At 41.6% G+C, this 16,193-nt stretch overlaps 1 protein-coding gene across 1 annotated transcript in view; it reads left to right on the forward strand.

Moving 5' to 3' along the window:
* The window catches only part of PARP4 (poly(ADP-ribose) polymerase family member 4), a 147,074-nt gene that overhangs the window by 23,291 nt on the left and 107,590 nt on the right, over positions 1–16,193 (forward strand). Inside the window, 3 exon segments of the mRNA XM_054719721.1 lie at positions 1,021–1,194; positions 8,151–8,311; positions 11,665–11,802. Coding sequence (XP_054575696.1) covers positions 1,021–1,194; positions 8,151–8,311; positions 11,665–11,802 — 473 coding nt within the window.

Consider the following 16,193-nt stretch of genomic DNA (forward strand, 5'->3'; position numbering starts at 1 on the left):
ACATGTAAAATGTCAGACATGAGAGCTGATCAAAGCTTGGCTCATCAGGAGGCCTGTTCCTCTGGGTCCAGAGACTTGTAGCAGGCCTGAGAGATGTGGATGCTCTTGGTCCTTCGTTAGATACTCAGACCCTAATACCCTCTGTAGTGCCTGCTTCAGAACCTTGTGCCTTCTGACCACCCGAGGGAAAGGCAGGCAGGTTCCCGCCCTTCAGAACTTGCTCATCTTAATTATATGCTATTGAAAGAGCAAATGAGCCCTAGCCGGTTTTGCTCAGTGGATAGAGCGTTGGCCTGGGGACTGAAGGGTCCCAGGTTTGATTCTGGTCAAGGGCATGTGCCTTGGTTGCAGGCACATCCCCAGTAGGGAGGTGTGCAGGAGGCAGTTGATCGATGCTTCTCTCTCATAGATGTTTCTAACTCTCTATCCCTCTCCCTTCCTCTCTGTAAAAAATAAATAAAATATATATTTAAAAAAAAAAAAAGAAAGAGCAAATGAAAGAAAATGTTCCTAGTGGTCCAACTTGTGCAACTATGTGGTCATATTCAAATAATACAGACAATTCCTCTGTGGAATTAAATGAATTTATTTCAGGGCAAAAAAAAAAAAAAAACAGTAAAAAGGTCTCTTGGGGTATATTCCAAAAAGTACTTGTGTAATTTGAAACATGTTTTGGTGGGTTTTGCTCCCGGTTTGATCCTGACATCTTTCTAAATGTCTTATGTGAAAAGCAAGTTTCCTACTATTGCATGAGTATTCCTCTCTCTGTGGATATATATATATATATATTAGATATTGAAGACTCTGGTTCTTTCCTTTAGTTAAGCTGAGCCCAGTTTTGGAAAACTCCTCATGGATACATCTCCAGTAAACTCTGCATTTGTTTTATGACCCATGTCCAGAAGACTAACCATTGCATTATATCTAACAACTGTTTTAGCTATTTTTATACATTTCTTCACTTTCTCTATGATTATCAAGATCTAACTTTAATAAGCATATATCATCTTCTATTTAAAGGTGAGCAAGGCAGAGGGAATTCTCCTCCTAGTAAAGGCAGCACTGAAAAATGGAGAGACTGAAGAACAATTGCAAAAGATGATGAGTGACTTCTACAGATTAATACCTCACCGAGGTACAGCTACTGAAAAAGTTAGCCTGAGGCTATTAGCCAAGAAAGAGGACCTCTGCCAGGTAAATCTCTGGAATATAGAATTCCATTTAAAATATGTTGGGGGAGCCCAGCTGGAGTGGCTCAGTTGGTTGGAGCACACTGAAGGGTTTCCGGTTCAATTCCGGGTCAGGACACGCACCTGGGTTGCAAGGTCAATCCCCGGTTGGGGCACATAGAGAAGGCAACTGATCAATGTTTCTCTCTCACATCAATATTCTCTCTCTCTCTCTCTCTCTCTCTCTCTCTCTCTCTCTCTCTCTCTCAATGTCTCTGAACATGTCTTCGGGTGAGGATTAAAAAATAATAAAGAAAGAGAACTAAGATGGCGACATAGGTAAACACCTGTACTTGCTGCCTCCCACAACCACATCAAAATTACAACTAGCCCTAACTGGTTTGGCTCAGTGGATAGAGCATCAGCCTGCAGACTGAAGGGTCCCAGGTTAGATTCTGGTCAAGGGCATGTACCTTGGTTGCAGGCACATCCCCAGTAGGGGGTGTGCAGGAGACAGCTTATTGATGTTTCTTTCTCATTGTTGTTTCTAACTCTCTAGCCCTCTCCTTTCCTCTCTATAAAAAAAATCAATAAAATATATTTTTAAAAAATTACAACTAAAAGACAGAACAACTATCATTCAGAACCACGGGAAAGCTGGCTGAGTGGAAGTACTACAACTAGAGAAGTAAAGAAGAAAGCACATTGAGACTGGTAGGAGGTGTGGAGGCACAGAACGGGCTGGCACCCAGGTGTGCTGCTTTTTTAATCAGGAGGGTGGTACAAGCTCCCGCTTGCTCTGAACTCCAGTTCTGGGCGAGACTCTGTGGGACCCAGACACATACAGGGAGAAACTGGACTGCCTGGCATCGGGACAGGAAGACGAGGGCAGCTTTCTTTCAGATGGAGGTGCTCGTAGTGATCATTGTTCCTGTGTTGGGACCTCTCTGATGCAGGGCTGGTTGCTCCACCCTGTAGATTCCCAGAGACCCCGCCCCACCCAATTTACAACCCTACCCAAGCTGTGTGAAGCGGCTTTTGCATATGAATGGCCTGTCCTTTCTCAGCCTAAAACCTGTCAAACAGCAACAGCCTGCCTTGCTTCACAGCTGGGCCTCCTCTGGGCACTTCCAAACCAGATACAAAGAGGAAGAATCTGCATATCTCTCTGTAGCTCCTGCTGGGTGGCCCCAGGCAATGGATGACTTTGCACCTCCTTGGAGATCCAAGAGCCAGTGTACCCAGTGGTCAGTGTGAGACCATATCAGATTACAACTCTTCACATCTATAAGTGACACACTCAAGGGGAAGACTCAGTGACCCCCAAAGCCCCACTGAAGCAAGTCCTGCCTCATAAGGGTGTCTCCTGCACAGCAGCTCTTCCATTGTATACACAACTGGTCCTCACAGCCAGTTGGCCTGGAGGTCAATTCCTCTCAGTGATACCAACAGCAATCAAGGCTTAACTACAACAAGACTGTGCACACAGCCCACAAAGGGGTGCACCAAGAGTGTCCACCTCAGGTGATTGGGGAGGCTGAGCCACTGGGCCCTATAGGACACCTACCACCCAAGGCCACTCTATCAACTCAAGGATACTTAGCAGCTACCCAATACATAGAAACAAACACAGGGAATCAGCCAAAATGTGGAGACAAACAAACATGTTACAAATGAAGGAAATGGAAGAAAGCAAAATACTGGATATAGAGTTCAAAACCACAGTTATAAGGTTACTCAAGAATCTTCTAGAAACCTCCGAGGAACTTAATGAGACCTTCAAGGATCTTGATGAGAATACCAAAAAATAAATAAATAAAAGGAAAAGGACCAGTCAGAAATTAAGCATACACTGTCTGAAATAAAGAATAATATACAGTGATTCAACAGTAGACTAGAGGACTCCAAGAATTAAGTCAAAGATTTGAAATATGAGGAAGCAAAAAACACCCACTGGAAGAGCAAAAAGAAAAAAGAATTAAAAAATATGAAGATAGTGTAAGGAGCCTCTGGGACAACTTCAAGTGTACCAACATCCGAATTATGGGGGTGCCAGAAGAAGAGAGAGAGAAAGATAGTGAAAACCTATTTGAAGAAATAATGACAGAAAACTTCCCCTACCTCGTGAAAGAAATAGACTTACAAGTCCAGTGAATGCAGAGAACTGCAAACAAGAGGAATCCAAAGAGGACCACACCAAGACTCGTCATAATTAAAACACCAAGGGCAAAAGACAAAGAGAGAATATTAAAAGCAGCAAGAGAAAAACAGTTAGTTACCTTCAAGGGAGTACCCATATGACTGTCAGCTGATTTCTCAACAGAAACTATGCAGGTCAGATGGGAGTGGCTAGAAATATTCGAAGTAATGAATAGCAAGAACCTACAACCAAGATTACTCTACCCAGCAAAGCTATCATTTAGAATTGAAGGTCAGATAAAGAGCTTCACAGACAAGAAAAAGCTGAGGGAGAAACCAAAATGGCGGCATAGGTAAACACCTAAACTGCAGCCTCACACAACAATTTCAAAAATACAACTAAAAGACAAAACGGACATCATCCAGAACCACAGGAAAGCTGGCTGACTGGAAATCCTACAGCTATAAGGAAAGAGAAAACCATAAGGAAAATCAGAGGAGCTATAAAAGAATGAGGTATGGAGACACGGACGGAGACACGGGCGTGCGCATGTGGGGAGAACGGAGCCGGAGAGGACGGGCGGCTGAGTGCCTGGCCGGCGTTCTCTAGTGGGAAGGAGATAAAAGCTCCAGACTGTGCTGAACCCCAGCTCCGACTGCACTGAACCCCAGTTCCGGGCGAGACCCTGGGAAGCCAGGCTTATACTGGGGGAATCTGGGCTGTAAGGCAGAAACTCAGGGGAGCGGCAAAAGGCAGAGCTCCAGAGGCGCACATGTGAATGCGCGCAGAGGACGGACTGTTGACTGTGCCGCTGAATTGCCTTAGTGGGAAGAAGACAAAAGCTCCGGACTGCGCTAAACCCCAGTTCCGACTGCACTGAACCCCAGTTCCGGGCGAGAATCTGGGAATCCAGTTTCATTGGGGGAGAGACTAGACTGTTTGGCAGCGGGCGAAACTCGAGGGCGCCTTTCTCTCAGAGGTGCTTGCAGCGAGTACCGAGGGACACTGAGACCCAGGAACCTCATAGGGCGGGGCTGACAGGAAGCCAAGGCTGTAGGCTCCACCCTGAAACTCCGCCCCATCCAAGCTGAGCACAGAGGCTTTTACAATTTTGCAAGTCTAGTCGAATAAGGCTGTCTCCCGGCATAGACACAGCTGATCCTCACAGCCAATTGGCCTGGAGGTCAACTCCTCCCACTGATACCAACAACAATCAAGACTTAACTACAACACAGTCCACAAAGGGGGGCACCAAGAGTGTCCACCTCAGGTAATTGGGGAGGCCAAGCCACTGGCCCATATAGGACAACTAGCACACAAAGCTACCCTACCAACTCAAGGAAGCAGCGAAAATGGGGAGAAAAAGAAACAGATCACAAACCAAAGAAATGGAGGAAAACAAACGACTGGACATAGAGTTCAAAACCACGGTTATAAGGTTTTTCAAGAATTTCCTAGAAAAGGCCGATAAATTTAGCGAGTCCCTCGAGGATATGCAAGAGACCCTCGAGGATATGGAAAAGGACCAACTAGAAATTAAACATACACTGACTGAAATAAAAAATATTATACAGACACCCAACAGCAAACTAGAGGAACGCAAGAATCAAGTCAAAGATTTGAAATACAAAGAAGCAAAAATCACTCAACTGAAAAAGCTAAAAGAAAAAAGAATCCAAAAATTTGAAGATAGTGTAAGAAGCCTCTGGGACAACTTCAAGCGTACCAACATCAGAATTATGGGGGTGCCAGAAGAAGAGAGAGAGCAAGATACTGAAAACCTATTTGAAGAAATAATGACAGAAAACTTCCCCTACCTGGTGAAAGAAATAGATTTACAAGTCCAGGAAGCGCAGAGAACCCCAAACAAGAGGAATCCAAAGAGGACCACACCAAGACACATCATAATTAAAATGCCAAGAGCAAAAGACAAAGAGAGAATATTAAAAGCAGCAAGAGAAAAACAGTTAATTACCTACAAGGGAGCACCCATACGATTGTCAGCTGATTTCTCAACAGAAACTATGCAGGCCAGATGGGAGTGGCAAGAAATAGTCAAAGTGATGAATAGCAAGAACCTACAACCAAGATTATTCTACCCAGCAAAGCTATCATTCAGAATTGAAGGGCAGCTAAAGAGCTTCACAGATAAGAAAAAGCTAAAGGAGTTCATCACCACCAAACCAGTATTATATGAAATGCTGAAAGGTATTCTCTAAGAAGAGGAAGAAGAAGAAAAAGGTAAAGATAAAAATTATGAACAACGAATACATATCTATCAACAAGTGAATCTAAAAACCAAGTGAATTAAAAATATGATGTACAGAATAAACTGGTGAATATAATAGAATCAGGGGCATCACAAGGGAGTGGACTGACAACTCTCAGGGGTAAAGGGATGTGAGGGGTGCGGGAAGAGACTGGACAAAAATCGTACACCTATGGATGAGGACAGTGCGGGGGGGGGAGGTAAGGGAAGAGGGTGGGTTGGGAATCAGGTGGAGGGGAGCTATGGGGAGAAAAAAGAGAAACAACTGTAATAATCTGAACAATAAAGATTTATTAAATTTAAAAAAAAGAAAAAGAAAAAGCTAAAGGAGTTCATCACCACCAAACCAGTATTATATGAAATGCTGAAGGGTATTCTTTTAGAAGAGGAAGAAGAAGAAAAAGGTAAAGATAAAAAATTATGAACAACAAAGTGACAACAAATACATATCTATCAACAATTGAATCTAAAAATCAAATGAATAAAAAACCTGATGAACAGAATAAACTGGTGAATGTAATAGAATCAGGGGCATGGAAAGGGAGCAGACTGACAATTCTCAGGGGCCTTCCGGCTGCCGGCCAGGGCCTTCCTTCATTCTGTACTGCCCCCTGGTGGTCAGCACACATCATAGCAAGCGGTGGAACTCCCGGTCAAATGCTTAAAAGAACACTTTGCATATTAGCCTTTTATATATACAGATTAGAGGAATCTACAGGCAGCAAAATCTCAGACATATGCTGAAGCAATATCTTCACTGATACAGCTCCTAGGACAATGGAAACTAAAGAGAAAATAAACAAATGGGACTACATCAAAATAAAAATATTCTGCACAGCAAAAGAAACCATCAACAAAACAACAAGAAAGCCCACTGCATGGGAGAACATATTTGCCAATGTTATCACCAATAAGGGTTTAATCTCCAACATTTACAGGAAACTCATACAACTTAACAAAAGGAAGATAACAATCCAATCAAAAAATGGGCAACAGACCTAAATAGATACTTTTTGAAAGAGGACATAAGGAAAGCCAAGAGATATATGAAAACATGCTCAAAGTCACTAATCATCTGAGAGATGCAAATCAAAACAACAATGAGGTACCATCTCACACCTGTCAGAATGGCTATCATCAACAAATCAACAAATGACAAGTGCTGGTGAGGATGCGGAGAAAAAGGAACCCTCATGCACTGCTGGTGGGAATGCAGACTGGTGCAGCCACTGTGGAGAACAGTATGGAGTTTCCTCAAAAAACTAAAAATGGAACTCCCATTTGACCCAGTGATCCCACTTCTAGGAATATATCCCAAGAAACTAGAAACACCCATCAGAAAGGATATATGCACCCCTATGTCCATAGCAGCACAACTTATAATATCTAAGATTTGGAATCAGCCTAAGTGCCCATCAGCAGATGCGTGGATTAGAAAACTGTGGTACATCTATACAGTGGAATACTACGCTGCTGTAAAAAAGAAGGAACTCCTACCATTTTCAACAACATGGATGGAACTGGAGAGCATTATGCTAAGCGAAATAAGTCAGTCAAGGAAAGATAAATACCACATGATCTCACTCATTTGTGGATTATAATGAACAACATAAACTAATGAACAAAAACAGATCCAGAGACAGAGAAGCATCGATCAGATGCTCAAACCTCAGAGGGAAGGTAGGGGAGGGAAGGGGGAAGGGGGAAAGATAACCAAAGGACTTGTATGCATGCATATAAACAGAACCAATGGACACAGACACCATGGGAGTGAAGGCATGAATGGGAGTGGGGTGGGGGGAATGGGGGGATAAGGACACATATGTAATACCTTAATCAATAAAGAAAAAAATCCCTAAAAAAATGCCACTTACAGTACAGGCAGATACTAATCAAGAGCTTTGGCCCTAGCCAGTTTGGCTCAGTAGATAGAGCATTGGCCCATGGACTAATGGGTCCTGGGTTCGATTCTAGTTAACAGCACATACCTCTGTTGCAAGCTTGATCCCGGTCCTGGTTGGGGCATGCGTAGGAGGCAACCAATCAATGTGTCTCTCTCACATAGATGTTTCTCTCCGTCTCTCCCCCTCCCTTCCACTCTCTCTGAAAATCAATGGAAAAATATCCTCAGGTGAGGATTAAAAACAACAAAAAAGAGCTTTGGCTAATAATCCTGGCTGCTGTGGCTCAGTGGTAAGAGCATTGGACCACACACTAAAGGGTCTCAGGTTCGATTCCCAGTCAAGGGCACATACCTTGGTTGCATGTTCATTCCTGCCACAGTGAGAGCACGTGTGGGCAGCAACCAATTGATGTGTCTCTCTCACATCAATGTTACTCTCTCTCTTCCTCATTCTCCCCTTCCCTCCTTCCCTCCTACTCTCTCTCTAAAAAAAAAAAAAAAAAAAAAAAATCGGTGGAAAAAATATCCTCAGGTGACAATTAACAAACAAACAAACAAAAAGCTTTGGAGAATAAAGGTTATTTTCCAATCTTTTTGAGAAAGTGTAACATGATATAAATATTTGCATATATGATCATTCTAACATCTGTGTATCATTTTTATCCACAGCTAATAAGAGACATGGTTAATGTCTGTGAAACTAATCTGTCCAAACCCAACCCGCCATTTCTTGCCAAATACCGAGCTTTGAGATGCAAGATTGAGCATGTGGAACAGAACTCAGAGGAATTTTTAAGACTTAGAGAAGAGGTATTGCAAAATAATTGCAGGTAAGAATAAGGAAGTGGGTTTGGATCTGTTCTTCTGTAATGCTTTTTCAGATATGGATACAGAGCCGATTGCCACAATTACTTAGATACATTAATTCTCAGTAACAAGATAACTGTGTTGTGATGACCAATTACTTTTGTCTGTGTTTGTAATAGTAGGCAGTATGCTGTGCTTGAAAACACTCCCTACTATTCTGCTCGGATTTCAAGGTTATCCAATCTTGATGAGAATTAAATTTTAAAAATTTAAATCAAAGGGTATTTAAGTTTGTGTTTGAAGGGTATTACATAAGAAAATGCACCTAAATTAAGATTTTAAATTACAAAAAAAATATATGTGTATGGCAGTTTCTAAAATGACCACTCTGGCATAAACACCTGGAAAACTTGTCAAAAGTTATGGCTCCCCTCAGTGTCAGTCACGTCTGCTGCCTCATTGACTGTGCACGTTCCTGTCTCTTGTGCTGGTGTGCATTCTGCAGCCTGGGGCAGCAAGAGTAACAACAAACACAGATAACCAGCTGCTCAGACAAGCCCTCAGTGGTATGTTAGTACCTCTGTGGAATCACCCCGGCTAAAGGCTCTAAAGGGTCAGAAACTACTTTTATTGATTATTCTCAAGGGTGGGAACAACTTTGATTGGCTTGGTCGTTCAACCTATGGCAGCACTCCTCTGCCTGATGTCTCTCCTTTGGGCAGTGCTGGCACCTTGGGTCTCGGATATCATCCAGGCAAACCTGCCTCAGCCTCGCACACGCCTTAGAGCCCAAGGCGGTGCATGGCAGCTGCTCATACCAGCTTGCAGAGGCCGTGGGTGAATTTTTAGAAATTTTGTTAACTGATTGCTAAACCATTAGTAACTTGAAATCAGCTCTGGTCGGAGAATTTACACCATGGAAGTCAGCAAATGCTACCAATCAGATCCCGTGTCGGTTTTGCTGCTGTTAGGAGTTGGTTTTCCAGCACTCCATTAGGACCAGACCCAGCCATGCCTCCCCGTGGATGGATTCAGACCTATCTCAAAATACGTTCTGTCTTCCTTGGGTGGTCATCCTCAAATTCCATTCCCAATACCTCTTCCCACCCACTAAGATGGTTATATTTTTTAAAACTGGAAAATTATGCGTGTTGGTGAGGATGTGGAGAAATAGGAACCCTCACACATTGCTTGTGGAATGTAAAGTGGTGCAGCTGCAATTTGGTGATTCCTCAAAAATTAAACACAGAATGATTGTTTGCCTCCGTAAGTTCACTCCTCCTTATAGACCCAAAATAACTGAAAACAAGTTCTAAAACAGATACTTGTACATGAATGTTCATAGCAGCACTATTCAAAAGCGCAAAGGTTGAAACAACTGAAATTCCAAAATTATGGTTTATACATATAATGGAATATTATTCAGCCATGAAAAGGAATGAAGCGCTCGCACGTGCTGCAACCCAGATGCACCTTGAAAACATTATGCTGAGTGAAAGAAGCCAAACGTGGAGTTAAGGGGAGGAACAGCTGAGGAGGGGGGTGCAGTTCCACCATCTGATGTGAGTCAGGCAAGCCCGTAGAGCTCTCACCTCCGGCCCCAGGTATTTACACAGCGAAGGCGGGCCTCTTCCGAGGGAGATTCTGCTGCTGGGAAAGTTATACTTTCTCCGTTCCGTTTCACCAATAATGATTTTTAAACTACATTTTTGTTGTTCTAAAATTTATATTCTTTGTTGAAAATTTAGAAACTATATAAAAATATGAAGAGCCCTGGCTGGTGTGGCTCAGTGATAAGAGTGTTGCCTGCATACCAAAGGGTTGTGGGTTCCATTCCCAGTCAAGGGCACCTACCTGGGTTGCAGGTTATCCCCACCCCAGTCGGGGCATGAGCTGGAGATAACCAATTGCTGTGTCTCTCTCACACTGACGTTTCTCTCTCTCTCTCTCCCCTTTCCTCCCTTTCACTCTCTAAAAATCAATGAAAAAGTGTCATCGGATAAAGATTAACATTAAAAAACATAAAGAGAATCAAAGATCACTCCAAATCTTCCACCCAGAGATAACCCAGAGATTATATAACCACTGTAAATACTTTGGTGTAGAGCATATTCCAAATTGAATTATTGATTCTCCTCTTCACCCAGTGGTGTCCTAGTAGGCCAGCTCTCTGAATAAAAGTCCTGATTTATAATATTTGCTGATTTCTGTGGTGTAAATACTCCTACCATAGCTCATATCAAGCTACTGACCTGACACCCCTGAGTGTGGAGCTGGGAAGACGGCTCAATTCTTTCATCACCCTTTGGTACCTACAACTCTTTCCCTCAGTAGTACCCCCAGTCTTTCCCTTTGCTTCCCCATTTTAGCCACTCACCCTGAGCCACTGATGATTCTCTCTCCCTCATCCCCACATCACCACATGTTCTGTCTGTTCTGCCTCCAAATATCTTTAATTCACTGGTTTTCTTTTACAATGTTGCCATCTTTAGTGCAGAACACTGTTACCTCGTTTATACCAACCCCCCTTCCTGATGTTCTTGCCACTCCTGCCCTATCCAGTATGTTTTCCCATAATGAGCAGTTGGGTCTTTAAAATATGTACTACGCCATCTTCCAACACATATCACCTCCAAAGAGAGGCCTTTCTTGACCACCTGTCTCTGAACCTGGTTGGTTGGTTGTTTTTCAATCCTCATCTGGAGATATTTATTCCATTGATATATTTTTTAGAGAGAGTAGGAGGGGGAGAGAGAGAAACATTAATGTGAGAGAGACACATCGACTGATTGCCTCCCACACTTGCCCCAACTGGGGCGGAGATGAACATGCAACCAAGGTTTGTGCTCTTGACCGGGAATTAAACCCTCAACCCTTCAGTCCTCAAACTGACGCTCTAACCACTGAATGACCGGCCAGGGCCTGGCTGTTTCTTTAGTAGCACTTAAAATCAGGCATTTGTTAACTTGTTGATTTTTATCTTTCATTAGAATGTAATCTCCATGAAGCCCCAGAGACCATGTTATCTTATTTCCAGTGCCTGGCAGAATACTTGGCACAGAGTCTAATCATTGAATGCATGAGTGAATGAATGAGCTCATTCAAACTGTGTATTCTATATAGCATATATATGATAACATTTTGGATCATACTATGCATATAGTTTTGTAACCTACTAATAAATTGATATTTTACTATAAGTTTTACTTCATAGCTTTATTTATTTTTTGAGTGTGATTTTTTTTTAATGGTTGGAATGGCTGCATAATATTTTGAAGATAAAATGGGTTATGATTCATTGCATCAGACATTTGGGCTGTTTTGTGGTTTCTGCTGATAATGATTTTTCACTTTGTTTTTCTTCTGATTCTTACAGTACAAGTCCAGTGAACATCCTGCAGATATTTAGAGTTGGCAGAGTGAATGAAACCACAGAGTTTTTGAGCCAGCTTGGCAACGTGAAGTCCTTGTTGCATGGCTCCCCTGTGCGAAGCTTTGTGGGAATCCTGTCCCGGTAAGAGTGCACCATCTTCTCTTGCCAAGCTTTTCAGCCTCACAAATGTGGAGTGTCTTACTTTTTTTTTTTCAAGCAAAAGTTTTTAAAATATATTTTTATTGATTTTAAAGAGGAAGGAAGGGGGAGAGAGATATAAACATTAATGATAAGAGACAATTATTGATCGGTTGCCTCCTACATGCCCCCTACTGCGGACTGAATCCTGGCATGTGCCCTGACCAGGAATGGAACTGTGATCTCCTGGTTCATAGATCGACACTCAACCACTAAGCCACACTGGTCGGTCTCAATTTTTTTTATATATGACATGGGTCTTGTCAGTTAAAATCAGCCAGCTAACTGTATTCCAGAGGAAATCGAACATTTTGCATTATAAGTACCTGGTCTATAATTTAAATAATGTGTTTATTATTATTTACTAGAGGCCCGGTGCACGAATTCGTGCACGGGTGGGGTCCGGAGGGGGGGGGAGGGGACACAGATGGTTGGCCCCCATCAGGGTGGGGGGGGCCAATCAGGGGCAGGGATGGCCAGGGGGAGGGGCCGTAGGCAGTTGGCAGGCCGGCCCTGCCCCCTAGTCAAACTCCTGGTCAAGGGGACAATTAGCTCTTTATCATATAGGATACTTTAAGTGCAGTGTATGGATAGGAATTGCTTCTTGAAGACAGTATCATTGAAGAAAGGTGATTGTCAGCCCTGGCCGGTAGCTCCAGTTGGTTATAGAGTGTCATCCTAATATATGCCCATGTTGTGGGTTTGATCCCCATCAGGGCACATACAAAAATCAACCCATGAATAAGTGGAACAACAAATCCATCTTCCTCTCTCTCTCTTTTCCCTCCTCCTCCTCCTCCTCCTCTCTTCCTCCTCTTCCTCCTCCTCTCTCTAAAATTCAATAAAAAAATAAAGGTGATTATCTATTTTATGAGTTTTCCATGTGTATCTAATCTAAGGATAGTCCAAAACTTAAAGAGAAAGATCTAATTAGAATGCCCAGATATTATTTAACACCACTATAGTTTTCTGTTTGCTTTGAATAAACACTTAGTATTAAGACTTAAATGAAGTCATAGGAAGCAGAAGAAAATATGATTTAATCTGGATCCTTAATTAAATACGTAATAAGAAACTTAAAAAGAAACATACAAAATCCATCAGGAAAAAACTTTCCACAGTCTTTGAGGGATCCAGAAGACACTTGCACTTATCAGAAGGATGCCAATTTTTCTTGAATTAACCTGTAAAATTAATGGTATCACAGTAATAGTATTAACATTTCCTTAGAAGAAATAAAAAGCTGATTCTACAGCACGTGTTTTTCTAAAAATTTGACATTGGCAGGGTTGAAAACAAGTAATGAGGGAGGATTAACCAGATTACACATTAAAAATGCATTGTAAAGCTATATTAATTAAAATATGAGGTGGTGTATAAATAGATGCATGAACAGAATAAAGAGCCCACAAATACACAAAAGCAGAGTATTTAGTATATGATAAAAGTAGCTTTTATTTCTGTGGAAGAAACATCATTTCTTCAATGCTATGTACTGGGATAAATGGATAACCACCTGGAAAAAAAATAGAAAATTGGACCCTTATCTCATTTCTTACTTAAACTCCACATGGGGTAAAGATTTAAATATTAAAAATAAAACTGTAAAGATACTAAATGAAAAACAGGAGAATATAAAAAATAATAATCTTTGAGTGGGAATGGCTTTTCTAAGGAGGACTAAAACTCAAAGCCATTTTACAAAATTAATTCCCTCTCATAATACAAAATTCAAACTATAGGTATTTGTATAATAAAAGGCAGACATCTCCTTTTCCCACTTTCCCAGAGATAAACGTGAACCGTCTGGATGCCCACAAGTCCAATAGTAACTACAATGATCTTGAGCAGGGGAAAAGTGCAGGTTGTGTTGGGCTTAAACCTTGTCTGGCTGAGCACTGAGGGGCTTGGGCCTGAAGGATGCTGAGGCTAGGCACAGGAAAAATGGCCAGCAACTCAGGGCTGCTCAAGACAGTGATGAGAACCATCCACCAGTGAGCAGGCCATAGCCTGGGTCATTTTCATGGCACCTAGAACTTCTCTGTGGGGTTACTTTGAAAATGTATTTTTTTCATTTCATACTATTTATTTGTTGTCTTTTAATTGGTGTTTTTATTTTTATTGTATTTTTTATTTTTAAAAAAATAATAGAATATTTTAATAACAATTAATATATTTTCTTGAACATTAACTTACCAGACACTGAATAACTGCACAAATTAATAAGCGTAAGACAAATAAACCTATTTTTCTTGTTCTCTGAAAGCGAAATATTTCCTGTTGCACACACCAAACAAGTCAGTCCAAGACTAATGAGGTGGCAATCACCTGCTAAAATATTCGCTGCTAGTATTAGTATGAATGCAACACGATTATAATAGTCATTAGCGAAAGTTGTAGTTCGTTATTAATAATTATGTATAACAGGATATTGTAAAAATTAAGTTACGAAAATTTTTTTGAAAAATTTTTTGTATTTTTTTTTTAATCTATTGTTGAAAGTATTACACATGTCCCCTTCCCCCCAATTGACCTCTTCTAGCCCACCTCCACCCCCACCCCCCACCCAGGTCTTCACCCCCCTATTGTCTGTGTCTATGGGTTATGCATATATGCATACAAGGTCTTTAGTTGATCTCTTCCCTCTCACCCTCCCTCCCCCGCCTTTCCTCTGAGATTCCACATATGAGTGAGATCGTGCGGTACTTGTCTTTCTCTGACTGGCTTATTTCACTTAGCATGATGTTCTCCAGGTCCCTTCATGCTGTCTCAAAGGGTAAGAGATCCTTCTTTTCTACTGCTGCATAGTATTCCATGGTGTAAATATACCACTGCTTTTTTATCCACTCATCTACTGATGGGCACTTGGACTGTTTCCAGATCTTAGCTATTGTGCTTTTGAAATGTAAATGGCCATCTTAGGTGCCTGGCTTCCTTTACTCCATGTTTTTTGTTTTCCTTTCTTTATTGATTAAAGTATTATATATGTGTCCTTTTCTCCCCATTGCCCCCCTCCCCCAGCCCTGGCTCATGCCCTCACCCCCCTGGTGTCTGTGTCCATTGGTTATGTTTATATGCATGCATACAAGTTCTTTGGTTGATCTCTCCCCCTTACCCCTCCCCTCCCCTACCTTCCCTCTGAGATTTGAGCATCTGATCGATGCTTCTCTGTCTCTGGATCTGTTTTTGTTCATCAGTTTATGTTGTTCATTATATTTCACAAATGAGTGAGATCATGTGATATTTATCTTTCTCTGACTTATTTCACTTAGCATAATGCTCTCCAGACCCATCCATGCTTTGCAAATCGTAGGAGTTCCTTCCTTTTTACAGCAGCATAGTATTCCATTGTGTAGATGTACCACAGTTTTCTAATCCACTCATCTGCTGATGGGCACTTAGGCTGATTCCAAATCTTAGCTATGGTGAATTGTGCTGCTATGAACATAGGGGTGCATATATCCTTTCTGACTGGTGTTTCTAGTTTCTTGGGATATATTCCTAGAAGTGGGATCACTGGGTCAAATGGGAGTTCTATTTTTAGTTTTTTGAGGAAACGCCATACTGTTTTCCACAGTGGCTGCATCAGTCTGCATTCCCACCAGCAGTGCATGAGGGTTCCTTTTTCTCTGCATCCTCGCCAGCACTTGTCGTTTGCTGATTTGTTGATGATAGCCATTCTGACAGGTGTGAGATGGTACCTCGTTGTCATTTTGATTTGCATCTCTCGGATGGTTAGTGACTTTGAGCCTGTTTTCATACATCTCTTGGCCTTCCTTATGTCCTCTTTCGAAAAGTATCTATTTAGGTCCGTTGCCCATTTTTTGATTGGGTTGTTTATCTTCCTTTTGTTAAGTTGTATGAGTTTCCTGTAAATGTTGGAGATTAAACCCTTATTGGTGATAACATTGGCAAATATGTTCTCCCATGCAGTGGGCTTTCTTGTTATTTGTTGATGGTTTCTTTTGCTGTGCAGAATATTTTTATTTTGATGTAGTCCCATTTGTTTATTTTCTCTTTAGTTTCCATTGTCCTAGGAGCTGTATCAGTGAAGATATTGCTTCAGCATATGTCTGAGATTTCTCTGCCTGTGGATTCATCTAATATTTTTATGGTTTCCCGTCTTACATTTATGTCCTTTATCCATTTTGAGTTTGTTTTTGTGTATGGTGTAAGTTGGTGGTCTAGTTTCATTTTTTTTTTGCATTTATCTGTCCAATTTTCCCAACACTATTTATTGAAGAGACTGTCTTGACTCCATTGTATGCTCTTGCCTCCTTTGTCAAATGTTAATTGAGCATAGTGGTTTGGGTCGATTTCTGGGTTCTCTATTC

Source organism: Eptesicus fuscus, chromosome 7, assembly GCF_027574615.1.
Source record: "Eptesicus fuscus isolate TK198812 chromosome 7, DD_ASM_mEF_20220401, whole genome shotgun sequence".
Classification (NCBI taxonomy): Eukaryota; Metazoa; Chordata; class Mammalia; order Chiroptera; family Vespertilionidae; genus Eptesicus; species Eptesicus fuscus.